Source organism: Rhinoderma darwinii, chromosome 1 (assembly GCF_050947455.1).
Source record: "Rhinoderma darwinii isolate aRhiDar2 chromosome 1, aRhiDar2.hap1, whole genome shotgun sequence".
In the NCBI taxonomy this organism is placed as follows: domain Eukaryota; kingdom Metazoa; phylum Chordata; class Amphibia; order Anura; family Rhinodermatidae; genus Rhinoderma; species Rhinoderma darwinii.
The window spans coordinates 570,475,964-570,502,425 of record NC_134687.1 but is presented as its reverse complement, the minus strand read 5'-3'; the positions used below and the strand labels follow the sequence as shown (position 1 = coordinate 570,502,425).

Here is a 26,462-nt window from a genome sequence, read left to right as displayed (position 1 = left end):
GTCTCAGACATCCGAGATTTTGAAGAGTGCGTTCACACGCGGTAGATTTTGTTGCAGAAATTTCTGCAACTTAAAATCAGTTCTATTTATTCTATTCATGATTTTTAGTCGCAGGAATTTCTGCCACGTGTGACTGCACTCTAGAATACATTTAGGTGAAGAAACATGAATAACCACTTGGTCTCCAATAAGTGGCTCACCAGCAGTTGTGAAATCTCAGCATGCCCTGACATCTGGTAGTCATAGTTTCAGTACCGTTGAAGAGCCACAGGTTGGAGCCCACTGATACAACAACTTAAATGGTTATTCTAATCGAAGGCTATATTTACAAGATAGTAAAAAAAAACAAACGGCTGTTACAAATGGATCAACTGTTAGTTTTTCTAGGCCGCTTTGCATCAGTGTGTCTCTAAAATTTCATCTATTTGATGGCGATCTGACCGTTTGTCATCCTGTTGCCATCCGTTTTTTACGTCCGTAAAAAAACAAAAAAGGATGAATTTCATTCAGGGTTTTTTTTTTTCATAACCTCCTGAAAACACCACAGTGCCCATATAGATAAAGCCACAATGGTGCCACACTGCCTACTGTAGATAGTGCCCACATAGATAGTGCCACAGCGTCTACTGTAGATAGTGCCAGTGCCCACATAGCTGGTGCCACAGTACCTAGTTAGTGCCCGTGCCCACTGTAGATAGTGCGCACATAGATAGTACCTACTGTAGCTAGTGCCCGTGCCCACTGTAGATAGTGCCTACATATAAAGTGCCAGTGCCCACATAAATAGTGCCACAGAGCCCATGTCAGTAGTTCTACACACAGTGCCCCCTGTAGAGAGCGCCACAGAGTGCCCCCTGACAGTAGATCCAGCTGTAGATAGTACCACACACAGTGCTTCCTGTACATAGTGCCACACACAGGCTTTAAGATGGCGGAATCCCTGGCCAGAGCGTTACTGACGCACTGGCCAGGGATTCCAGCATCTCAAGGCCCCCAACATCACCGTCCATATATGGATTACAAAAACGTTGCTGACACTCTGACCGGGGACTCACGAATCTCAAAGCCTCTAAAGTCACTGTCCTTGTATGGATAGTGATGTCAGGGGCTCCTCCAGGAGCAGAATTTCCTGGCAAGAGAGTTGCCGACGCTCTAGCTGGGGATTCCGGCATCCCAAAGCTCCTAACGTCACTATCCATATATGGGGTTTAAAGTAGCGCTGGGCCCGGGTAGTCCCCTTGTGAGGACCAGGATCAATTTTTAATGGCCGTCAAAAGGATGGCTTTCTGAAAAACAGCTGTTAAAAAATGGTCCATTGACTTCTATGGGGGTCGTTGGTCCGTGATAATGGGCAAAAATAGAACATCTTTTTTTGACGGTCAGTATGCACAGGCTGTTAAAAACGGTCGTGTGAATACACACATAGAATTGCAGTGTTCTGAAAATGGCTGTCGCACGACCGTTTTTAACTGTTGTTCGAATATAGCTTAAAGGGAACCTGTCACCAGCATTTCACCTATTACACCAGCAATACCAGGTGGTAGGGGGTGACAAATCATTTCTATATAACCTAGAATTGTCTTCTTAGTCAGCTCTGTAGTTTTAGTATTCAGTTTTTTAGTGTTCCCACACCGTATGCTAATGAGCATAAGAGTCAAATTTTCATTTGAAAAGAGTAAAATCTTCATTTCTCAAGTTTTTCCGAGTTGACCCCGCTTCCTTACTTTTGATTGACAGCTCCTCGCCTTCCCCCAGCACACAAAATCCCACGCTTGTGCATTGATGTCCTTTTCTGCTGTGTGCGTACATCGGGATACCGGATTATTACGATAAAAGGCACAAAATGTTTGCAGACCGTTATTTACAGTCAGTGGAGGAGTTTAGGAGAGGGGATAACGGCAGTGACCTTTTGATAGCAGAGGACAGTGGGGGATAAGTAAAGTTCAATAGGTGAAATGCTGGTGACAGGTTCCCTTTAAGGCACTTATGGCATGTCCACGGGCTATGCTATAAATCTCTGAAAGATGCGAGTCCCAGCTCTGGGACCACAGAAAAAAGGGGGACATAGATATACTCAAAAAAAGGCCATACTTACTAAATGGGTTTGTAGACACCAGTTCCCAACAGGACGCAGACAAGTCAAAAATGTTACAGAGGCAGTGGGCTCAGGTGCATTAAAGGGAATGTGTCGCAAATGAAACTTTTTTTTTTTTTTTTAAAGTAAGTTACTTATTTCTATTATATTTTTTACGTTTTTTTGCTGTATTTTTTTTTTCTTCCACATGGTGGAAAGTATTACAAATTAAATAATAATTTGACATGTTTTCCTATGTTGGCCACCAGAGGGAGAACTTCCCAGAATTACTGCAAGGTGAATAAGGCAAAGCAACCTGACTCACAGCTGCTGTAAATGTGGGAGGGAATCTCACCCCCCCCTCCTACAAGCCAGGAAAAGGTGTCTTCAAATTGCTAAGCTGTGTCCGGCTGCCATTTTGGGTGCGATTGTTAAAATGCAGCTCGCAGAAGTTATAGGACACACCAAAAGGCTAAGGGTATGTTCACACGCTTACTAAACAAAGGGAAAACAGCTCCTGATTTTCATCCATTTTTTAATCAAACTCGCGTTTTTGGCAGCGTTTTTTACGGCCGTTTTTGGAGCTACTTTTCTATAAAGTCAATGAAAAACGGCTCCAAATACGTCCCAAGAAGTGACATGCACTTCTTTTTGGCGGGCGTCTTTTTATGTGCCGCTTTTGGAAAATGGCAGCGTAAAAAAACTTCGGATTTCCCATTGAAACCAATGGGCAGATGTTTGGAGGCGTTCAGCTTCCGATATTTCAGCCATTTTTCGGGACGTTTACGGCCCGAAAAACTGCTGAAAACACTGCGTATGAACATACCCTTAGAATGATGAAAGTGAAGTAAATGACTTTTCAGTTGACAGGTTCACATGGCGTGTATTTGCCAAGTTTTTTTTGCGCATTTTACATGCCTCTCCTGCTAAATGTCTTTATCCCTCCATCCTGCTGACAGTCTGCTCCAGGATCACCACCCAATACTGCTGACAGTTTCCTCCAGGGCCACCATACAATCCTGCTGACAGTCTTCTCCAGCATCACCATCCAATACTGCTGACAGTCTCCTCCAGCGTCCCCATACAATCTTGCTGACAGTCTCCTCTACTGCGGAGGAGACTGTCACACCACTCTGCGATAGGCATAACCATCTGCTGCTGACAGTCTCCTCCCCGACCTCCTGCTGACGGATACCTCACCTCCTCACCCGATCACAGTCCGCACACCGTCCACACTGAGAATACATCTCACACTCAGCACTGCTACATACATACATACATACACTCAGCTCTACTAGACAGACACACACAGTCAGCTCTACTACATTTGCCAAGCTTAGCTCCGCACTGAGAATACAACTCACACTCAGCACTGCTACATACATACACACTCAGCATTTACTAGACAGACACAGACACACACACACACACTAAGCTCTGCTACACCTGACAAGCTTAGTTTCGCAGACCGTCCACACTGAGAATACATCTCACACTCAGCGCTGCTACACACACACACACACACACACACACAGTCAGCTCTACTACACATACATTCAGCTCTACTACACAGACACACATTCAGCCCTACTACATCTGACAAGCTTAGTTCCGCACACCAACCACACTGAGAATACATCTCACACTCACCACTGCTACATACATACACACACTCAGCTCTACTACAGACACACACACTCCGCTCTACTGACAAGCTTAGCTCCGCACACCGTTCACACTGAGAATACATCTAGCGACAGGGGGAGGGTGGCTCGTCGAGGGTCACGATAGCAGGGCTCTGTGAGAGAGAGAGAGAGGGACAGACAGAGACACACACCTTACCTGCAGTGCAGCCGATCTTCATAATGGCACCTGCTATCTCCCTACAAACCGGCTTCTCTGCTGTGAGACTCTGACCTGCGCCTGCGCAGTACAGAGCCAGATAGCAGAAGCAATGAACGGCTCACGTTCATTGTGCCCTATGCATTGTAGCTGCCGTATTCCATCCGTGTATGTGTCGTTAATCGACACATACAGAGATGAAAAAAAAAATGGCAGCGCCCATAGAGAAGTAAAAGTATGAATACATTAAAAAGTAGAAAGTGACAACACAAATAAATAACATTTTTGTTTACATTATATTAAAACCAATATAATAAAAATAAAGATCATGACACCTTCCCTTTAAATAGTAATATCCACTCCCACTAGTCTTGAGGGGAGTGGCTGCTCAGTGTTATCACTTGCCGGATCACAGCCTATTAGTCACACCCATACTATTAGATTAGACGGGCTGCCCTGCACGCTACACCAGACAATGGCACACTAAACTCTCGCAACATTATAAGACCTGGCTGCATCCTGAAAAAAGTGTATACAGTTAACGTATCCATGAAAAACATGAGGTATTAGGCCTCATGCACACGACCGTAAAAACTCCCGTTATTACGGGTCGTAATTACGACCCGTAATAACGGGCTCATAGACTTCTATTGGCGACGGGTGCCTTCCCGTTTTCTCACGGGAAGGTGCCCGTGCCGTTGAAAAAGATAGAACATGTCCTATTTCAGGCCGTAATAACGGCACGGACAGTCCATAGAAGTCTATGGAGCTCTCGTAATGACGGGTGGCTACATGTGTGCACCCGTCATTACGGCAGCGTTGCTAAGCGACGTCAGTAAATAGTCACTGTCCAGGGAGCTGAAAGAGTTAACTGATCGGCAGTAACTCTTTCAGCACCCTGGACAGTGACTACCGATCAGTATAAACCTGTAAAAAATAAAAATAAAAGACTTTCATACTTACCGACAACTTCCTGCTTCCTCCAGTCCGGTCTCCCGCCCGTTGCCTTGGTGACGCGTCCCTCTCGACATCCGGCCCGACGTCCTGGATGACGTTTCAGGCCATGTGACCGCTGCAGCCAATCACAGGTCAATCACAGGCTGCAGCGGTCACATGGACTGCCGCGTCATCCAGGGATGTCGGGCTGGATGTGAAGAGAGGGACGCGTCACCAAGACAACGGCCGGGTAAGTATGAATTTCTTTTACTTTTATTACAGAAAGGGCTGTCCCTTCTCTCTATCCTGCACTGATAGAGAGAAGGGGCTGCCGATTAGTGCAGTGCTATTTTGCCGCCAAAAACGTGCCCGTAAATACGGGTGGAATACGGGTGACACCGGACCCATATTTACGGGCACGGGTTCGTAAATACTGGTGCAAAACGGGTGGAATACGTGTGACACCGGACCCGTATTTACGCCAGTATTTACGGGTGGGAAAAAATACGGTCGTGTGCATGAGGCCTTAGCCGTATAAGGGCTTGTTTTTTGCGGGACGAGTTGTATTTTGTAATTGCACCATTTTTAGATGCTTATAATATATCGATTAACTTTTATTAACTTTATTTTAGGAGAGAATTGAAAATAAGCAGCTATTCCAGCATTGATTTTCACGTTATAAATTGACGCCGTTTACTATGCAGCGTAAATAACATGTTAACTTTATTCTATGGGTCGGCACGATTACGGGGATACCAAATATGTAAAGGTTTTATATGTTTTCCTAAGTTTGCACAATAAAAACCCTTTTAGAAAAAAATTACTTGTTTTTGCATCGCCGCATTCCAAGAGATGTAATTTTTTTATTTTTCCGTCAATGTGGCCGTATGTGGGCTTGATTTTTGCGGGCCAATGTGTAGTTTTCATTAGTACTATTTTGGGGTACATAGGACTTATAGATTAACTTTCATTTAATTTTTTATGGGGGGGAATGGGAGAAAAGGGAGAATTTTGCCGTTGTTTTTTGGACGCCGTTCATCCGGCGGTTTAATTAATGTGTTAATTTTATTGTTCAAGTCGTTACGATCGCGGGGATACCATATATGTGTATGTGTTATTTGTTTTGACACTTTTACTAAATAAAACCACGTTTTGAGCAAAAAAGTTTTATTTGATTTTGACTGTAATTTTATTTTTGTTTTTGTTATTCCACAAACTTTATTTAACTGATTTACATTTTTTTTTTTTTAGTCCCACCAGGGGACTTCACTATGCGATCTGCTGATCGCATATATAATGCTTTGGTATACTTAGTATACCAAAGCATTATTGCCTGTCAGTGTAAGGCCTCATTTACACGAGCGTAATATACGCGCGTGCTTTTCACGCGTGTCGTACGCACCTACATTACTCTATGGGGCAGTGCAGACAATGAGTGAATTTTGCGCAGCGCGAGTGTGTTGCGTAAAACTCACGACATGTTCTATAATCGTGCGTTTTTCGCGCATCACGCACCCATTGAAGTCAATGGGTGCGTGAAAACCACGAAGGTCGCACGGAAGCACTTCCGTGCGAACTGCGTGATTCGCGCAAGAGCTGTCAAACTGAATGTAAACAGAAAAGCACCACGTGCTTTTCTGTTTACAAACATCCGAACGGAGTGTCTTAGAGATGAGCAAACCGAACTTCACCGGGTTCGGCCGAACTCCTTTTGACCGAACCCGGCAGGAGCCAGTCACTGTCCAGGGTGCTGAAAGAGTTAAACTGGTTCAGCACCCTGGACAGTGACTTCCGATCCCAATATACGTGAACGTGTAAAAAAAAAAAAAAGTTCTGACTTACCGATAACTCCCGGCTTCTTCCTCCAGTCTGACCTCCCGGGATGACAATTCAGTCCAAGTGACAGCTGCAGCCAATCACAATCCAAGCACAGGCTGCAGCGGTCACATGGACTGCCGCATCATCCAGGGAGGTGGAGCCAGATGTCAAGAGAGGCGCGTCACCAAGGACGCGTCACCAAGGACGCGTCACCAAGGCAACGACCGGGAAGTTCTCGGTAAGTACGAACCTCTTTTTTCTTAAACAGGTTACTCGATATGGTGATCGGAATTCACTGTCGAGGGTGCTGAAAGAGTTACTGCCGATCAGTTAACTCTTTCAGCACCCTGGACAGTGACTGACATCGACCAGCCTCATCTCTATGATGGCGGCTGCGCGAAAATCACGCAGCCGCGCATCATACACTGATGACACACGGAGCTGTCAAGTGCCTTTTGCGCACGCAAAACGCTGCGTTTTTTTTGCGTGCGCAAAACGCACACGCTCGTATAAATGAGGCCTAAATCTGACAGCCAATCTGTTAGGCCATGCCTCCGGGATGGCCTAAAAGGCATTTGCTGAAGGCAGACCTGGGGGTCTTTGTTAGGCCCCCGGCTGCCATGGAAACCCGACGGCAACCCGCGATTTGTTTGCGTGGGCGCCGACGGGGTGACTGAGGGAGCTCCCCCCTCTGTCAAACACATTAGATGCCGCTGTCACTATTGACAGCGGCATTTAATGGGTTAAACTGCCGGAATCGGAGCGCGCTTCGATTCCGGCAGTTGCAGCAGGAGCCAGGCTGTGTATAACAGCCGTGCTCCTGCCGCTGATCGCGTGGGAACACTGTCAGTACCCGCGCCATCACAGGACGGATATATCCGTCCTCCTGCGCGAACTAGCAGCTGCAGAGGACGGATATATCCGTCCTTCGGCGTTAAGAGGTTAAAGGTATTTTGTGTACTTTCATACTTCCGGATCATTGACCGGTTTACAAACGCACATTCATTGCTGATCTAGTTTATGCAGCGATAAATATGATCGTTGTCGGCAGCACTTCTCCCTGTGTAAACAGGGAGACGTGCTGCTGACATGATAGAAATGTATGGAGACAAACGATCATAGTATTGATCGCTCGTCCCCATACATAACCAAGAATTGCTCCTTGTGAAAGGGAAAATGAGCACTGATCAACAAGCTGCCTCGTTTTTTTACGGCCAATATGGGGCCGTGCAACAAGACCTTAAGGTTGGTTTACACGGTTAGATTTCTGCCCATTACGAGCGACAATCGAAGATATAACAATTGTCGCTTGTTAAAGAGGCTCTGTCACCAGATTATAAGTGCCCTGTCTCCTACATAATCTGATCGGCGCTGTAATGTAGATAACAGCAGTAGTTTTTATTTTGAAAAGCGATCAATTTTGAGCAGGTTATGAACAATTTTAGATTTATGCTAATTTGTTTCTTAATAGACAACTGGGCGTGTTTTTACTTTTTACCAAGTGGGCGTTGTACAGAGGAGTGTATGATGCTGACCAACCAGCATCATACACTTCTCTCCATTCATTTTTAGCTGTGCTGTCACATACACCCACATTAACTTTACCAAAGTGTCTTGAGAGTGAATAGACATTGCCTCCAGCCAGGACGCGATGTCTATTCACACTCCCGACTCTTCAGTAAAGTTTGCGTGTTACTTAATCACAGCACAGGGTGACCTCGCGAGATCACACTGTGAATGACCGCACAGTGTGATCTCGCTGTGCTGTGTGATTAAGTCCCACATAAACTTTACCGAAGTGTCGGGATCACGCTGTGCTGCGAGTACAGCTAAAAATGAATGGAGAGAAGTGTATGACGCTGATTGGTCACTGATTGGTCAGCGTCATACACTCCTCTGTACAACGCCCACTTGGTAAAATGTAAAAACACACCCAGTTGTCTATTAAGAAACTAATTAGCATAAATCTAAAATTGCTCATAACTTGCTCAAAATTGATCGTTTTTCAAAATAAAAACCACTGCTGTTATCTACATTACAGCGCCGATCAGATTATGTAGGAGACAGGGCACTTATAATGTGGTGACAGAGCCTCTTTAACAGGCCCTTGTACATGGGCCGACGCTTTCTATATAGGGACGAATGATCATTAATATGATCGTTCAGTCCCCATCACTTCCGGCAGCACATCCCCCATTGCCAGCAGCAAATTAATGATTGTACAGGATGCATAAGGCCAGGGCTGCACAGACTTTTTGCAGTACTTCTAAATGATTTTGACTCTTGAATGTTAGCTGCGGCCCAAGATTTCATGAAACTCAATATATTCATTTAGACTGCAGCTGTAGCTTAATAGTTAAAATCATTTAGAATAACTTTAAAAATTCTAGGTGTAGCCCTGCCAAAAAGATATTAATATACCCGGCGGGCACTGCATAAATATTGCCACATATCCTGTAAACCACAGTATACCACACAAAACACAAGCGGGTATGTATGTAAGGCAAAAAATACCATAGAATCACTATATATACACACACCACAAAAATATATTTTATTCAGAGTAAATGCACCACAAAAATGATTAAAAAAACATTTAAGAAAGCACAAACATGCTAGACAAAGTCTCTTGGGGGTTGCCACCCTGATAAGTGGCCGACAAAGAAAACCCCCACACTCCCACCTAATCCCCTCAACATGCGTTCTTAGTATTAAAGCAGGAGTCAAAAAATGTTGCATCAAACCATCTGCATGAAAACATCATAGTTATGTGATAGACAGAGAGGGGGAAAACGGGGACTGAACGCCCCAAGCGTATCGCCACAAGTGTGGCTTCCTCAGGGGTTATACCTGCCAAAAAGATATGATCAGCTAACGAGAGTTTGCTCGTTTGACGGGTGATCGCTGCCCTGTTTACACGGGCCAATAATTGGACGCTCATTCGTCCAGTTATTAGCCAGTGTAATTGGGCCTTGAGGTAGGTGACAAAGGGACATGACGTCCTGGTTCTGTTCCGAATTTTTAACCTCTTGACTTCATGTCATGGGAACTTCTCTCCAATACACAGTTCAATGCCCAGCTCCAACCTACAGCTCCTGTAATGCACTGGTCCTGTGTCACAAATCAGGTCTAAATGTCATACTGCATGTGCTGCCCACCACACACTGTCACCTTGGCACTCAGTGGACGTGGCAATAGTAATACAAAACATATATACAAATACAACTGAACAGGTGTGTACTATGGCCCAAAAAACATAGTAATTAACCCCTTCCCGCTTTGGCCACTTTTCACCTTCCTGACATAGCCTCATTTTTCAAATCAGACATGTCACTTTATGTGGTAATAACTTCTTGAATGCTTTAAGCTTCGAAGCGATTCTGAGACTGTTTTCTCGTGACACATTGGACTTTATGTTACTGTTAAAATTTGCTCGGTACATTTAGTATTTAATTGTGAAAAGCACTCAAATTTAGTGAAAAATTGCAAAAATGTGCATTTTTCTAAATTTAAAATGTATCTGCTTGTAAGTTAGGCAGTTATTTTATAAGTTCGGCAGTTATAGCAAATTGTTGCTAATTAACATCCTCCATATGTCTACTTTAGATTGGCATCGTTTTTTGGGCATCCTTTTATTTTTATAGGATGTTACAAGGCTTAGAACTTTCTTACATTTTCTTACATTTTCAAGAAAAGGCTATTTTTTTAGGGACCAGTTCAGATGTGAAGTGGCTTTTAGGGCCTTATATATTAGACATCCCCAATAAGTCACCCCATTTGAAAAACTTCAACCCTCAAAGTATTCAAAACAGTATTTAGAAAGATTCTTAACCCTTTAGACTTTTCACAAGAATGAAACTAAAGTAGAGGTGAAATGTACAAATTTAATTTATTTTTTGAGAAATTTATTTTTAATCCATTTTTTTTGTAACAAAGTTTTACCAGAGAAACGCAACTCAATATTTCTTGCCCAGGTCATGCAGTTTTAGGAAATATACAACATTTGGGAAACTACACCCCTTGAGGAAATTATCTAATGGTATAGTGAGCATTTTGACCCAACAGTTTTTTTGCAGAAATTATTGTTAGTAGGCCCTGAAAATGAAAATCTACATTCTTTCAAAGATTTTTTTCTCATTTCCACAAGGACTAAAGGAGAAAAAGCACCGCAACATTTGTAAAGCAATTTCTCCCGAGTAAGGCCCCATGCACATGACCGTATTTTCATCTATCCCGAAATGCTGTCCCTAAATACGGATCGGTAGGAATCCGTATTTCATCCGTATATACGGAAGGGTGTCTGTAAATACGGTCTGTATTGCATCCGTACTCCATCTGTATATAGGGATCCGTAAAAAAAGAGGGAGGATGCAAATTGTGTCATCAGCATGTTGCATAGCAATGCTTCAGTACATGCGGACGGTATATGGATAGACATCTGTAGCCGTCCGTATTTACGGAAGCTCCCATAGACTTCTATGGGAGAATCCTTGCCGTATTTACTGACAAGAATAGGACAGGTTCTATAATTTTTTCAGCATGGACACCCATCAGTAAAAATACTGAAAGGTGTCCGTGGCCAGTAGAAATGAATGCGTCGGTAATTACAGTCAGTAATTACTGTCCATAATTACTGATAAAAAAAATACGGTCGTGTGCATCGAGCCTAAAACAGTACCCCACATGTGGTCATAAACGGCTGTTTGGACACACGGCAGGGATTAGAAGGGAAAGAGCACCATTTGGCATTTGGAGCTCAAATTTAGCAAGAATGGTTTGCGGAGGCCCCTGAGGGACCAAAACAGTGAAAACTCCCAAAAAGCCCATTTAGTAAACTACACCACTTGAGGAATTCATCTACGGGTGTAGTGAGCATTTTGACTCTACAGGTGTTTCATAAAATTTATTAGAATTGGGCAGTGAAAATAAAAACAATCCTTTTTCTTCAATAAGACGTAGCTTTAGCTCAAAATTTGTCATTTTCTAAAAAAAAAAAAAACAAGGAACCCCAACCTTTGTAAAGCAACTTCTCTGGAGTACGTAAATAGTCCACATGTGACAAAAATACTCCACGTGACGTAAATACTCCACATGTGGTCATAAACTGCAGTTTGGACACACGGCAGGGCTCAGAAGTGAAGGAGCGCCATTTGGCTTTTGGAGCACAGATTTTGTTGGATTAGTTTCTTGACACCATGTCGCTTTTGCAAAGCCCCTAAGGTACCAGTACATTGGAAACTACCCAAAAGGGACTCCATTTGGGATACTATACACCTTGAGGAATTAACCTAGGGGTGTAGTGAGTATTTTGACCCCACAGGTGTTTCATAGATTTTATTTGAATTGGGCAGTGAAAATAAATTTATTTTTTTTTTCGAATAAGACATAGCTTTAGCTCAAAAATTTTTATTTTCTCAAAAAATAAAGGAGAAAAAGCACCCCAACATTCGTAAAGCAATTTCTCCCGAGTACAGCAATACCCCATATGTGGTCATAAACTGCTTTTTGGGCACACGGCAGGGCTCAGAAGGGAAGGAGTGCCATTTCGCTTTTGGAGTGCAGATTTTTGCTGGATTGGTTTCTGGTCGCTATGTAGAATTTGCAAAGTCCCTGTGGGACCAAAACAGTGGAAAGCCCCCACAAGTGACCCCATTTTGGAAACTACACCCTTCAAGGTATTTACCTAGGGGTATAGTGAGCATGTTAACCCCACAGGTGTTTTGCAGAAATTAGTGTGCACTCGATGTTGCAGAGTGAAAATTGGATTTTTTCCATAGATATGCTAATATGTGGTGCCCAACTTGTGCCACCATAACAAGACAGCTCTCTATCGATTATGCTGTGTTTCCCGGTTTTAGAATCACCCTACATGTGGCCCTAATCTTTTGCCTGGACATTCGACAGGGCTCAGGAGTGAAAGAGCACGATGCGAAATTTAGGCCTAATTTGGCAACTTACAAAGTATTGGTTCACAATTGCAGAGGGCCTGATGTGAAATAGTAAAAGAAACCCCTGAGAAGTGAGCTCATTTTGGAACAGGTCTTTTCCATAAATGAATGCGCTGCGGACGGTGCAAAGTAAAAATTGCAATTTTCCCCAGATATGCTATTTCAGTGGCAAATATGTCATGTAGGGCTCATAAGGGAGGGAGTGCCATTTGAAGCGTAGATTTTGTTTGGTAGTAGATTTGTTTGGAGTTTTACTGTTATTTCAGTTTATAATGTGGGGGTACATGTAGGCTGGGCAGAGTACATCAGGGCATAGTCAGGTGGTATAATAATGCGGTAAAATTTAAAAAAAAAAAACAAATACAATATATATGTTACGCTGTGAAGAATCCTTCATGCACAGGCCGGTGTCGCACTGATAAATATCCTTCCTTATCCCCCTTTTGGTCCACACTCCACACCTTTGCAGTTTGGGGAATTTTGCTGGGAAAGTGTTGTCCTGGTATAATACGGGCACCCTCGCTTCCAGTAGATTTGTTTGGGCCCTCCCCTTCCTGGTTCTCTGATTTTAGGGCCCCGATAAATCGCCTCTTGAAACAGAAGAAATGTTCCCCTCGGGCCAGCACAACTGCATATTTTTATTTCCTGACTTATTCCCTTTAAGGCTTCAATGTGTCGCTAGAATGTTTTTTTAATTTTTTTTTAGTTAAACAGTTAGTAAATACATGATTAGACATTGTTCTAATTTTTTCAACAGGTCAGAAAATATTATAAATTAGATTCTAATTTATAACATTTCCCTGTGCTGGTCACTAGAGGGAGCAATTCCCAAAATTGCAGCATTGGCATGTGGTAAAGCAAAATTTGGGAAGACACACTTGTTCTAGCGGCCTCAAACATCCCCCCTCCATTATCCTGGCTAGTGCCAGGAGAAAGGGGGAGATTGAATGTTCAAACCTCCTACACTGTGTGCCGCCATTTTTTGAGCGAATACACAGTGTAGTAGGCTTACATACAGTGGTAATCACACACTAAAACACGTACATACACAGAAATAACTTACCTGCTCCTGCCGCCGCCGCTCCCTCCGCTCGCTTCTGAACATATGTCCGGAAGCCGCGACCAGAAGTAGTCATCTTACTGTCCGGCCGCGGCTTCCGGTCAACAAGAAAATGGCGCCGGATGTCGCTCGGCCAAAGATCTTCCATTTGGACTGTGTGGGAGAGGCGCATGCGCCGTTCCCACACAAACGGCGTACACCATAGTGAATAGAACGGCTCCCGTTCGCATGGTCTATGGGGATGCATGTGCCGTATTCCATCTCTGTATGTGTCGTTAATCGACACATACAGAGATGAAAAAAAAAATGGCAGCCCCCATAGTGAAGTAAAAGTTAGAAAAAAAAAAAAAGTAAAACACAAACACACAAATAAATAAAATGTATTTTAATAAAACACTAAAAGCAAATTGATATAAAAAAAATTTTTTCGCGACACCCGTCCTTTAAAGACATTTTTTTCATAGACGTAGTGGTATGAGGGCTTTTATTTTGTGGGACAAGCTGTAGTTATTTTTGGTACCATTTTGGGGTACATGCGACTTTTTGATCACTTTTTATCCTATTTTTGGGAGGCAAGGTGACCAAAAAACAGCAATTCTGGCAAAGTTTTTTTTATACAGTATTCACCATGTGTTATAAATCACATGTTAACTTTATTCTGCGGGTCAGTCCGATTCCAGCGATACCAAATTTATAGCACTTTTTTATGTTTTACAACTTCTTGCACAATAAAATTACTTTTATAAAAATAATGTATTTTTTCTGTCGCCAAGTAGCGAGAACCAGAACTTTTTAATTTTTTTAGTCGACGGAGCTCTATGAGGGCTTGTTTTTTGCGAGAGGAGCTATAGTTTTTATAGGCACCATTTTTGGATACGTGCGACTTTTTGATCACTTTTTATTTACATTTTTGTAGGGCAAAGTGACCAAAAACCTGAAATTCTGGCATTTTTTAAAAAGTTTATTTTATGCCGTTCACCGCGTGGAATAAATAACATAATATTTTAAACGTTTAGGCCGTTACAGTAGCGGCGATAAAATATATATGTATGGTTTATTTATTTTTTTCAATAATAAAGGACTTGATAAGCGAAAAAGGGCGATTGTGTTTTATTTTATTACTTGAAACTTCTATTATATTTTTTACACTTTTCTTTAGTCCCACTAGGGGACTTGAAGGTCCAACTGTCAGATTTTTTTTATCTAATACATTGCACTACCTAAGTAGTGCAATGTATTAGATCTGTCAGTCATTCACTGACAGCAAGCCGATTAGGCTTCGCCTCCAGGCGGCGCCTAATCAGCTTCCGTAATGGCAGAGCAGCAGGCCATTGTTAGGTCTCCTGTTGCCATAATTGCAGGGCAGAGCTGGCAATCTGTTGACAACCACAAAGATGCAGCAATCGCGGCATCTAAGGGGTTAATGGCAGGGATCGGCGCTAGCTCTGGTTCCTGCCGTTACAGGTGGATGTCCGCTGTAAAATACAGCGGACATCCACCGCTGACGACGCCGGCTCATCTCCTGAGCCGGTGCCATTTTGTCGGCGGCTACGGAAGCCTTTTAGGCTCTGCCTCCGGGCGGGGGTTGGAAGTTTTCCATGCTAGGCACACCGGGAGGCCACTATTAGGCCTCCTGTTGCCATTGCAGCCACCGACACCCCGGTGATTTCATTGCTGGGGTGTCGATGAGCTGCAAACACCTTAAATGTAGCGATCGCTTTTGACCGCTGCATTTAAGGGGTTAATGGCGGGGACCGAAGCTAACTTCAGTCCCCGCCATTACAGCAGGGTGTCAGCTGTCAGATACAGCTGACATCCGGGGATGATGGCACCGACTCAGCTTCTGAGCCGGTGCCATCTATTTGTCGTAAGTATACGAAATTTTGCGGGAAGCACTGGCTTTCCATGACGTATACTTACGACAAATGTCGGGAAGGGGTTAATGACTTGTCTGACTGTTGACAGTCATATCCACCATCACGTAACTTTGCGACAAACATGATTAATTTAAACAAAATTGCATTAAGCGCACCTGACTCCCGTCTTGCCTGGTAAAGCAGCTACCGGATCCGGACTGAGAATGAATGGAGAGGTGGCCGCACATTCTTATAACTCTTATGGAAGTTATAGAAACAGCCGAGCCCACTTGCTTGGCAACCTCTCCGTTTATTCTGCACCTGGATGTGGCAGACCCCTCCCCTGGAGAGATAGGGGTCAGGGTGACAACCTCTTCTTGGTATAGGTGCGGGACCCAGAACCAGGACCGGCATCTATCAGACATTTTTGGCATATCTCATGGATCTGCCATATATATTTAAGTTGGGAATACCCCTTCTGAATTTTTGTGTGTATATGTGGTGTAAAGGGGGCATGAGGAATGTCGCATCTCCTTATATACTGAATTACTTTTAACTGGTTGCGGACACAGGACGAGAATGCTCGTCCTGAACGGCGAGTACTTTGCGCATTAGGACGAGCATTCTCGTCCTGTGTGACAGCCGTCTCTGCGCGCGATCGAGAGCGGGGCAACGGCTGTAATACACAGCCACGGCCCCGCTCTAACAGCGGAGAGGAGAGAAACATCTTCTCTCTGCCGTTAACCTTTTGAACGCCGCGATGAAAGCTGATCGCGGTGTTCAAGGAGAGGGGACTGCACATTGCTCGCGTCACGGAAGAGCAATGTAACGCGATCAAAGCCCAAAGCTTGTATGGCCAGACAGCCCAGGGTCCATTGAAGGACCCCAGGGCTGTCTGAACATATTTCCTGTTGTAAGGGCATACTGAGGTATGCCCTAACAACTGCCTGTGTACGATCAGTGCAAAGGCTAATGTACTGGCATATAGATCTATGCCAGTACATTGCAGTTACAAAATAAAAATGATGGGATTAAAAAAAAAAAAGTTAAATGAATGTAAAAAAAAAAATTATGATAAATAAATAAATAAAAAGTAAAAAAAATACACAGAAACACACATTTTTTATAATAAATAAACTTTTTAAAATATAAGTCCCAAAACATGAAATAATATAGACATATTTGGTATCGCCATGACCGTAACAACCTGTACAACAAATGTATAAAATTATTTATGATGATCGGTGTATGGTGTAAAAAAAAAAATATTAAAACTGCTGCACAACTGCTTTTTTTCTGCAATTTCGCCAAAATATATAGAAATGTAATGTATTTGTACCAAAAAATGGTACCTACATAAAGTGCAACTCGTCCCGCAAAAAACAAAGTCTCATACAACTACGTCGTACAAAAAATAAGAGTTAGGAGCGTCGGGATGCAAAGAGGGAAATCTAAAAAAATTGCTCTGTCTTCAAGGCCAAAATTGGCCGTGTCCTTAAGGGGTTAAACCAAATTTATGAAACTTTATGTGGCAGGTTTATGAACTTAGTACAGTTTTCTGCCATTTACGTCACTTCTATTATTATACTGTCTAATTTCGCACCATTGTTCAGGAATTTGCGCCAGCGTAAAACAAAGAGACGTAGCTAAGGCTTCGTTTACATCTGCGTCGGGGCTCCGTTAAGGCATTCCGTCGTTTGAAAGGGTTCAGTTTTTTTACGGAATCAATAGCGCAGTCGACTGTTCTATTGATTCCAACAAAAAACAGAACCCTTTCACAACGGTGACAAACGGAAACCATTAGCAAAGTATCTGTCACCTTTGAGATCAATGGTGATGCAAACGGAAGCTAAGGTTTCCGTTGAGGGGTTCCCCTGATGGAAAGCTCTCAAGGAGCCCCTCAACGGAAAAACAACGCTGATGTGAACAGAGCCGAACTCATAAATTCCACCATCCAAACCTCACCTAATGCTCCAAGTCATACGGAGGACACGAACGATAGCAGAGCGGGTTCCGGGGTCCTACCAGAGGCAACAAGTACATGAAGAGACTTGCCTACATGTTAGGGTATGTTCACATGGAGTTTTTGGACAAGTAGAAAAATTCTAATTTTGAAATGCATGCGTTTTATTTAGTCGTTCCAAAAGAACGTTGCGTTTTTTTTTCTGCCTCCTATTTATTTCAATGGAGATTTAGAAGTGGCAACCACTCGAAGATAAGTCTTATTTTTCCCCAGGAGCGGTCAAAAACCACCCGGGGAAAAAAAACACCTGTGCCTCCCATTGAAATCAACAGACAGAGATTTCTGCCGCAGACTGGCCAACGGATCTGCACGTAGTTCAGAATACTGAACATGTGAACATGGTCTAACACAGAAATGTAAACAGATACAACCAAGTTCATTGGCATTTCCAAGAAGCAGAAGTGGGCGGATCCATAACGCAGTCGAGTAACTTGTAGGAAGCGGAAATATAAAACCACCTCCATAGAGCAGCGATCAAACAGAATATCTGACGAGGCACCGCTCACCTGGGACAGCCATAGAGCAGGACGGCCTTTATCGGTACACCTCGCACCCTGAAGGAAATCGCTACTGTCACTTCTCTGTGCAGGAACAAAAAAACCTCTTACTTCAGTTTCCGGTACACTCATTTAGACGGTGCACAGTGGAAAGATCCACAAAATAGGAGGGGGTGACACTTATTGTGGAAGAAGCTTTATTGCTTTGTTCTGCGGTGATAAACGTTATGCATGTTATTATTGTTTTAAATTTAAACAAAGTGCATGTAGTAAATTTATGCATTTATCTCTGTAGTGTACATAAGAGTTGTGTGGATTCCCGTTCCTTGTGCAGTGGTACATTCCGGAACGTCAGGCTGCACGCGGCAGTTTGTTTTGAAGGAGCTGAAGGAAAATGAGCAACATCTACATCCAGGAGCCGCCGTCTAACGGCAAGGTGCGGGGAGTACCGGGGCAGACCATCTAGGGAGGGGGTGCCGGGTGTAGAGGGGAAGGGTTTACCAGTGTAATAAGTATATAATTGACGCAAGTTCCCTGTAATCACTCCCTTCTCTGTAATTGTGTACAGTGGGGGAGATTTAATACAATTGTGCCAGTTTTTAAGAGTTCGGTTTAGACGACCCCTACCCATATGAAAGGACAGTAAATTGATCTATGGATTTGCAGCAGGAGAATTAGAAGGTTACACTTACTGCGCCCATTGAAATCAATTGCCTGCTCTCTGGGGGGTCCTGAATGGGAACCCCCTAACGTCATATGTGTCCACCCCAGACAGCCATTTGCTGCCCCGCAGCCATCGTTACGTGATGTCAACACATCATGGCATTCGAAGCAAAACACTGGAGCAGCAAGGCGGCAGAGTGTGGTGCCATTTCCTGCTCCAATGTTTATAAAACTGTAATGGAAGCAACGGGTACAACTAAGAAATGGTGGAATAGAAATATTAGCAAGTTGTGAAATAGGATGACTCAAAGGCTAAGACTCTGTTCACACTGGCGCTACATGCCTCTGCCATTAATCCCAGAGAAGCCTGACGGACCATATTATAAGTTAATGGAGTCTATCGGTGACCTTTCAGATCCATTATAAATGGAAGCCATGACACCAGTGTGAGCCGCGCCTTATACGGATGATTTTATTTTTAGGTGAAAATGTTCTCCATACTTGTCCCTTCTCCAAAATTGGCATCAGGGAGATTACAAAAAAATTGGGCCGCGGCATGTGCGTGCAATTTTTTTCCCTTTATACCCCACCCATTTGTGTAGGCCGCACCCTCAAACCAAGCTTCTATCACAAATCATGCATAGTGATCCTGCTCATCGACCCCAAACTGAATAGTGCCCCCCCAGACCCCTAAATAAATGCAAGAACCCATAAACTAATAGACACCAGACCCCCAAGATAAATGCCGACCTCATACCAGCAGATGCTCACCTATTACCGGTTCCTGTAGCCTATTCATTCCTAAACATACATTAAAGAGGCTCTGTCACCAGATTTTGCAACCCCTATCTGCTATTGCAGCAGATAGGCGCTGCAATGTAGATTACAGTAACGTTTTTATTTTAAAAAAACGAGCATTTTTGGCCAAGTTATGACCATTTTTGTAGTTATGCAAATGAGGCTTGCAAAAGTCCAAGTGGGTGTGTTTAAAAGTAAAAGTCCAAGTGGGCGTGTATTATGTGCGTACATCGGGGCGTTTTTAATACTTTCACTAGCTGGGCGCTCTGATGAGAAGTAACATCCTCTTCTCTTCAGAACGCCCAGCTTGTGACAGTGCAGATCTGTGACGTCACTCACAGGTCCTGCATCGTGACGGCCACATCGGCACCAGAGGCTACAGTTGATTCTGCAGCAGCATCAGCGTTTGCAGGTAAGTCGATCTTACCTGCAAACGCTGATGCTGCTGCAGAATCAACTGTAGCCTCTGCTGCCGATGTGGCCGTCACGATGCAGGACCTGTGAGTGACGTCACAGATCTGCACTGTCAGAAGCTGGGCGTTCTGAAGAGAAGAGGATGTTACTTCTCTTCACAGCGCCCAGCTAGTAAAAGTATTAAAAACGCCCCGATGTACGCACATAATACACGCCCACTTGGACTTTTACTTTTAAACACACCCACTTGGACTTTTGCAAGCCTCATTTGCATAATTACAAAAATGGTCATAACTTGGCCAAAAATGCTCGTTTTTTAAAAATAAAAATGTTCCTGTAATCTACATTGCAGCGCCTATCTGCTGCAATAGCAGATAGGGGTTGCAAAATCTGGTGACAGAGCCTCTTTAAGGCGGGGGCTACACAGTGACTTTGGCTGTGCCCCTGTGTGCGCCACACACGGTTTAAGTGAATGTCGCTGCGACCCGACAGTCACAAGAAATTCAAACTTCCTGAATTCCTTGCGACTGTAGCAACACGGCCACGTTGACTTTATTAAGTGTGATGCACACAGCCATCTTTGGCCGCGCAACCTGCCCGAAGTTCCGCTTCTCCAGATTCCATTGTTTTTTGCGCTAATTTATTATTTAATGTGTTGTCCCTATTAGACAGATCCTCTTTAACCCGCTGCCGCGCCTCTTCTGTCGTTAGAAAATAATATTTTTCACACAATGAATTCGCTTGTCTTTCCTGTATTCTAGGTGTTGCTGAAAACATCAGCTGGAGAAATTGATATTGAATTATGGTCAAAAGAAGCTCCTAAAGCTTGTAGAAACTTTATTCAACTCTGTTTAGAAGGTAAGAAAGATGGTGGCGAGTTATGTGACTGTTGCTTAGATGCTTTATTAGAAATCGCAGCATTAAGTAAAATATGGTTCCAAACATGGGGTCACCCTTGTAAACCTACATTAAAGTAGTTGTCTAGTGTTTGAAATCACAGGTTACATTGGAATCTCGCGAGATTACGCTTGCCTTGCTGGAATCTCAGAAAAGAGTCAGAAGTGTCAGGATTCTGAGTACACATGATGTCCAGGCTGGTAGTGATGTCTATTCATTATCAGGACACTAGTAATGTTAGAGTTTGTGTATGTAGCTGCACATAACTATATAACTATCGCTAGTGCAGTGTAAATGAATGGAGAGAAGTGTATGATGCTGATTGGTCAGCGTCATACACTCCTCTGTACAACGCCCACTTGGTCTAAAGTAAAACACGCCCACTTGGGCATTAAGAAACTCATTAGCATAAAGCTAAAAATCACTCCTAACGTGGTAAAATAGATCGTTTTTCTAAATAAAAAGCATTACTGTCACCTACATTACAGCGCCGATCTCCTTATGTAGGAGATAGGGCACTTATAATGTGGTGACAGAGCCTCTTTAAAGTGGCTGAAAGTTTATCACCTCTAATCCAGAACGGATTCAATGGATAAATTCCAATCTGCAGTGGAAAGAGTGCTGCTGAACTCTCTGATATGACCAGGGACCCTAAGACCAAATATAATCTTTCTTCTAAACAATATCTTGCAGTAAATTCATTGCGTAAAAATACAGGTATTATTATTAAAATGGCAGATAAGGGGGATGCATCACTATGATGGATAGATCCATGTACAAGAACGAAATTCTAGATTTATTATCAGATAACAATACTTATAGAAAGCTCGATGTTAACCCAACGGATATCTTCCAGTCCAGTCTTAACCCCTTCCTGCTGCAGCCCTTTTTCAGATTTTCATTTTCATTTTTTTCCTCCCCACCTTCCAAAAGCCATAAAGTCTTTTATTTTTCCATCGATATAGTCCTATGAGGGCTTGATTTTTGCGGGATGAGTTGTAGTATTTCGTAGCACCATTTATTTTGCCGTATAATGTACTAGGAAATGGGAAAAAAATTATTTGTGGGGTAGAAAATGAAAAAAAACAGCGATTCCTCCATGGTTTTTTGCACGCCGTTTTTACGGAATTCACTGTGCAATTAAAACAACATGTTAACTTTATTCTGTGGGTCAATACGATTACGCCGATACCAAATATATATATCGTTTTTTCTATATTTTACAAGTCAAAACCTAAGTGTAAAAAAGAATTTATTTTGTGTCGCCAAATTCCGAGAGCCATAACTTTTTTATTTTTTCGTCGATTTAAGTGGTATAAGAGCTTATTTTTTGTGGGATAAGCTGTAGTTTTTAATAATACCATTTTGGTGTACATGCGACGGTTTGATCACTTTTTATTTCATTTTTTGTGGGAGATTAGGTGACCAAAAAATAGAGATTCTGGCGTTTACATTTTTTTTTTTTTTTTTTTTTTACGGCGTTCACCGTGTGGGTTAAGTAATGATATATTGTAATAGTTCAGACTTTTACGGTCGCGGCGATACCAATTATGTTTATTTTTTTACTATGCTCTAGGGGGAAAATGGCTTATTTTTTTTTAATTTTTAATATTTTTACACAAAAAAAACCATTAACTCATTTTTAATTTTTTTTTATTAGTCCCCTTAGGGGACTTCAACCAGCGATCGTTCTATCGCTTGCACGATATACTGCAATACTAATCTATTGCAGTATATCATGCTTCTGACAGGCATCTGTTAAGCCCTGCCGGAGGCAAGGCTTAATAGGTGTACAAAGATGGCGGACCTGGGGCCTTCATTAAGCCCCCAGGCAGCCATAGCAACCATCGCCCCCCCCCCCCGCGATTGTGTTGCGGGGGGTGCGATGAGCTGTTAGAGGGCGTCGCCCCCCTCTTTCTGACGATTTAAATGCTGCGGTCGTTATTGACCGCAGCATTTAACGAGTTAAACGAGTGGGATCGCGTTGAGCGGGATTCCGCTCGTTACTCTGAAGTGTAGGCTGTAACAAACAGCCGATACCGGCATCGTATGGAGCAAGTTCACTTCGTGAGCCCGCTCCATACTTCCCCTACCCGACTTTGGCGTATGGATACGTCAAATGTCAGGAAGGGGTTAAACAAATATTCAATGATGGTTTAACAGCAGGAGTAATTACAAAAAACGTTTTGACTACTTATTAGTAGACAATCCGGTGATTCCTATTTTTCATGCCCCACCGAAAACCCATAAGGGTGTTATTCCGCCCCCATCCGACCTATCTGGCATAGGGTCTCTGAGTGAGAGGCTGTCGGAATGGCTCGATTCACTGCTGCAGCCCTAAGTTTTGAGAGTACCTGGTCATTTGCAGGCCATACGAGATGTTCTCTGTAATTTTCATCACAAAATATGGAGCCAAAAATTCACCTGGCTCAGCTGTGACGTAGTGTCCCTATATACTTGTATACCACATGAGGTGGCCATGAAAGCAATGACACATCATCTATCTAAATATACTGTATAAAGTCAGGAATTACAAGATTTTATCAGGGAAGTTTTAGTCTTCCTGATGACCCATAACTATTTTCAATTCGATTGGCAATATTATCTGCAGCTCACAGGAGTGTCAATGGGGCGAAATTTTCGCCCTCACTGGCAAACCTTGTTATGGCATGGTGGGAGGAGCTAACTATTTTTTCTCCAGAGAATCCATTCTTCACTCATGTCCACTGGTATGGCAGATATATCGACGATATACTCAATATTTGGGACGGCGATGTATCTGCCATATCACTGTTTATGAGTTATCTAAACTCAAACTACTGTAATCTCCGATTTACTCATTTTTTTCATCATGGCACCATTTGTATCCTAGATCTGGAAATTTCTTCCAATACAGGAGAAACCATTTCTACAAAGACCTTCAGAAAGAAAATTACAGGAAACGCTATTTTAAATGCCGACAGTGGCCATCCCCGACACACTGTCACTTCTATACCTGTAGGGGAAATTATGCGGGCCAAAAAAAATTGTAGTAGTGAGGAGAGTTTTCTTGAGGAACAGTCGCTGATTTGCCAAAGACTTAATAATAGAGGTTACAAGAATTGGACCCTGGATAGGACCAAGTCCATTTCCAACTCAAGATCTAGAGGCCAGCTACTCTTCCACAAGAAAAAACACAAAGATCCAACAGTCTCATCAACCTACCCTTGTGTTGAAATACAGATCAAAATCAATTTTTTTACATTACAAATATTATCAATAGATATATTCCAATTGTTTGGAAGATGAAAAATTGGATGATATCTTGCGACATGGGTACAGAATTGTTTCCAGAAGGGAATCTACACTTGGCAATATATTGTCACCATCCATGTTTTCATCTGACAAAGCTAAAATCACATGGTTACACCACAGGGGTTTCTTTAGGTGTGGCTCAAATCCATGGACGGTATGCACATTTGCTCGCCCCGTATAAAGTTTCCAGGATTCTAGCAAAAATTAATACCTTTATGATTAAGACCTATATAAACTGCAACACGGAGCATGTGGTTTACATTATTGAGTGTGTGGAGTGCTGCCTCATGTATGTTGGCTGCACGACCAGAAAACGTAAATCTAGAATACTGGGACATCTTGGCTACATTAGAAACCCCATGATTCTTAATATTTCGGATGCAGCAAAACATTTTATCACGCAACACAATGGATTGATTAGGTCACCTAATATATATATGCTATTGAGCATGTCAAATGTCCACCAAGAGGTGGTAATCGCAAACCTATTATTCTTGACAGAGAAGCTGTCTGGATTTACCATTTAAAAACGAGATTTCCTATGGGTCTAAATATGAAAAAGGAACTTCTGTTTCCCTATCAATTTACTCATTGCATTTGGTCATCGCATTTATGCAGAATGTTTCTATCTAATGTATCAATCAAAACTATTATCTTCATCATATTCATAGTTGTAGACGTGTCGCTTCCCATGTTAACACCTTGCACATATAGGATCATTAGGACTTTGTATCTATTGTGTTTTGTTTCGGCTGTGGCAGATTGGGTTTGTTTTTGCTAAATATCAGATTATATACCACCCGTATCATGTTAAAATTATATTGATGGATCTATAATATTAGCAGTGTTAATATACATATATCATATTGGGTTGTCTAGTGCTAACAATAACTTCTCCTAATCGAAGTGCGGCTTTTTTCTTCTCTGTACCATGTACTTCTTGAAGATATTGACATTACAGTAACTATGTGTCTCTTTGTATTTACATTTAAAGATTTTTTTTTTTCATATCTCTGTGGATTGCACAGATTATTATTTTAAGTTGTTCTTATCATAAACATCTATATGCATATATATCCCGTCTAACATCTGTTCTAGAAAATTTAAATAAATTCTCCTGTACAAATAATCATATGTTCACAATATTGAATTTCACTACAAAGGGTTAATTTTTACCTTGGCTGAATGTGGGTTGCATTATCCATATGCTCCGTCTGGTTCCTGTTGAATTTAAAGAGGCTCTGTCACCAGATTTTCAAACCCCTATCTCCTATTGCAGCAGATCGGCGCTGCAATGTAGATAACAGTAACGTTTTTGTTTTTTCAAAAACGAGCATTTTTGGGCAAGTTATGACCATTTTTATATTTATGCAAAAGAGCCTTTCTTATGTACAACTGGGCGTGTATAAAGTTATGTCCAACTGGGCGTGTATTGTGTGAGTTACATCTGGGCGTTTTTACTTGTTTTGCTAGCTGGGCGTTGTGAATAGAAGTGTATGATGCTGACGAATCAGCATCATCCACTTCTCTTCGTTACCACCCAGCTTCTGGCATACACTTCTATTCACAACGCCCAGCTAGTAAAACAAGTAAAAACGCCCAGATGTAACACACACAATACACGCCCAGTTGGACATAAGAGGCTCATTTGCATAAATATAAAAATGGTCATAACTTGGCCAAAAATGCTCGTTTTTGAAAAAAAAAACACGTTACTGTTCTCTACATAGCAGCGCCGATCTGCTGCAATAGGAGATAGGGGTTTGAAAATCTGGTGACAGAGCCTCTTTAAGTTGGGAGCTGGTTTTGGCACAGGTGTGTGCTAATTTCCTGAAGGTCCGGTGTAGAAACATGGGGAAAGCTTTATAGGTGAACTGACAGGATATAAATGCAGGTTGCTTTGTTTGCAGCATTTACATTGTGCCATGACTAAGGACAGGTGATCTGCCGGAAACGCGTAGGCTTCCTGCTGAGACAACCACCCTTACTCCTAGTGGATTTTACTCTTGTCTGAAATAAAGTTGGAGTATTACTTCCTTTTAACGAAACAGCGCTGGATCAAATTCTATTTATTTTTTTCCAACTGTTTTTGAAAAGCGTAGTTGAATATGTTTTTCAAACTAAATGGTTCCCGCAAGAAAATTGATATACTGTAAAGAATGCAAAACCCAAATGTGGTAGCAGGGCACGGGAACAACGGGAACCTGATCACACTAAGGGATTATTTACTAAAACTTACATGGGTAAACACAACAACGCTCAGGCGATGAAAGGACAGAGCCCTTTTTTATAGTCCATGGTGATCATGGGTTAATTTATTATTTTCATGTGCGCGCACTGGT

The 26,462-nt window shown here is 42.5% G+C and overlaps 2 protein-coding genes across 2 annotated transcripts in view; one reads left to right on the top strand and one right to left on the bottom strand.

The window, feature by feature from the left end:
* SREK1IP1 (SREK1 interacting protein 1) overlaps positions 1-18,170 on the bottom strand; it is an 89,447-nt gene extending 71,277 nt beyond the window's left edge. Inside the window, exon 1 of the mRNA XM_075839154.1 lies at positions 18,064-18,170. Within this exon, the coding sequence (XP_075695269.1) occupies positions 18,064-18,076 (13 nt within the window). The 5' untranslated portion in view covers positions 18,077-18,170. The remainder of the gene's footprint in view (positions 1-18,063) is intronic.
* A 171-nt stretch (positions 18,171-18,341) lies between these two features.
* CWC27 (CWC27 spliceosome associated cyclophilin) overlaps positions 18,342-26,462 on the top strand; it is a 240,656-nt gene continuing 232,535 nt past the window's right edge. The window contains exons 1-2 of the mRNA XM_075839140.1: positions 18,342-18,490; positions 20,691-20,787. Of these exons, the coding sequence (XP_075695255.1) occupies positions 18,449-18,490; positions 20,691-20,787 (139 nt within the window). The 5' untranslated portion in view covers positions 18,342-18,448. The remainder of the gene's footprint in view (positions 18,491-20,690; positions 20,788-26,462) is intronic.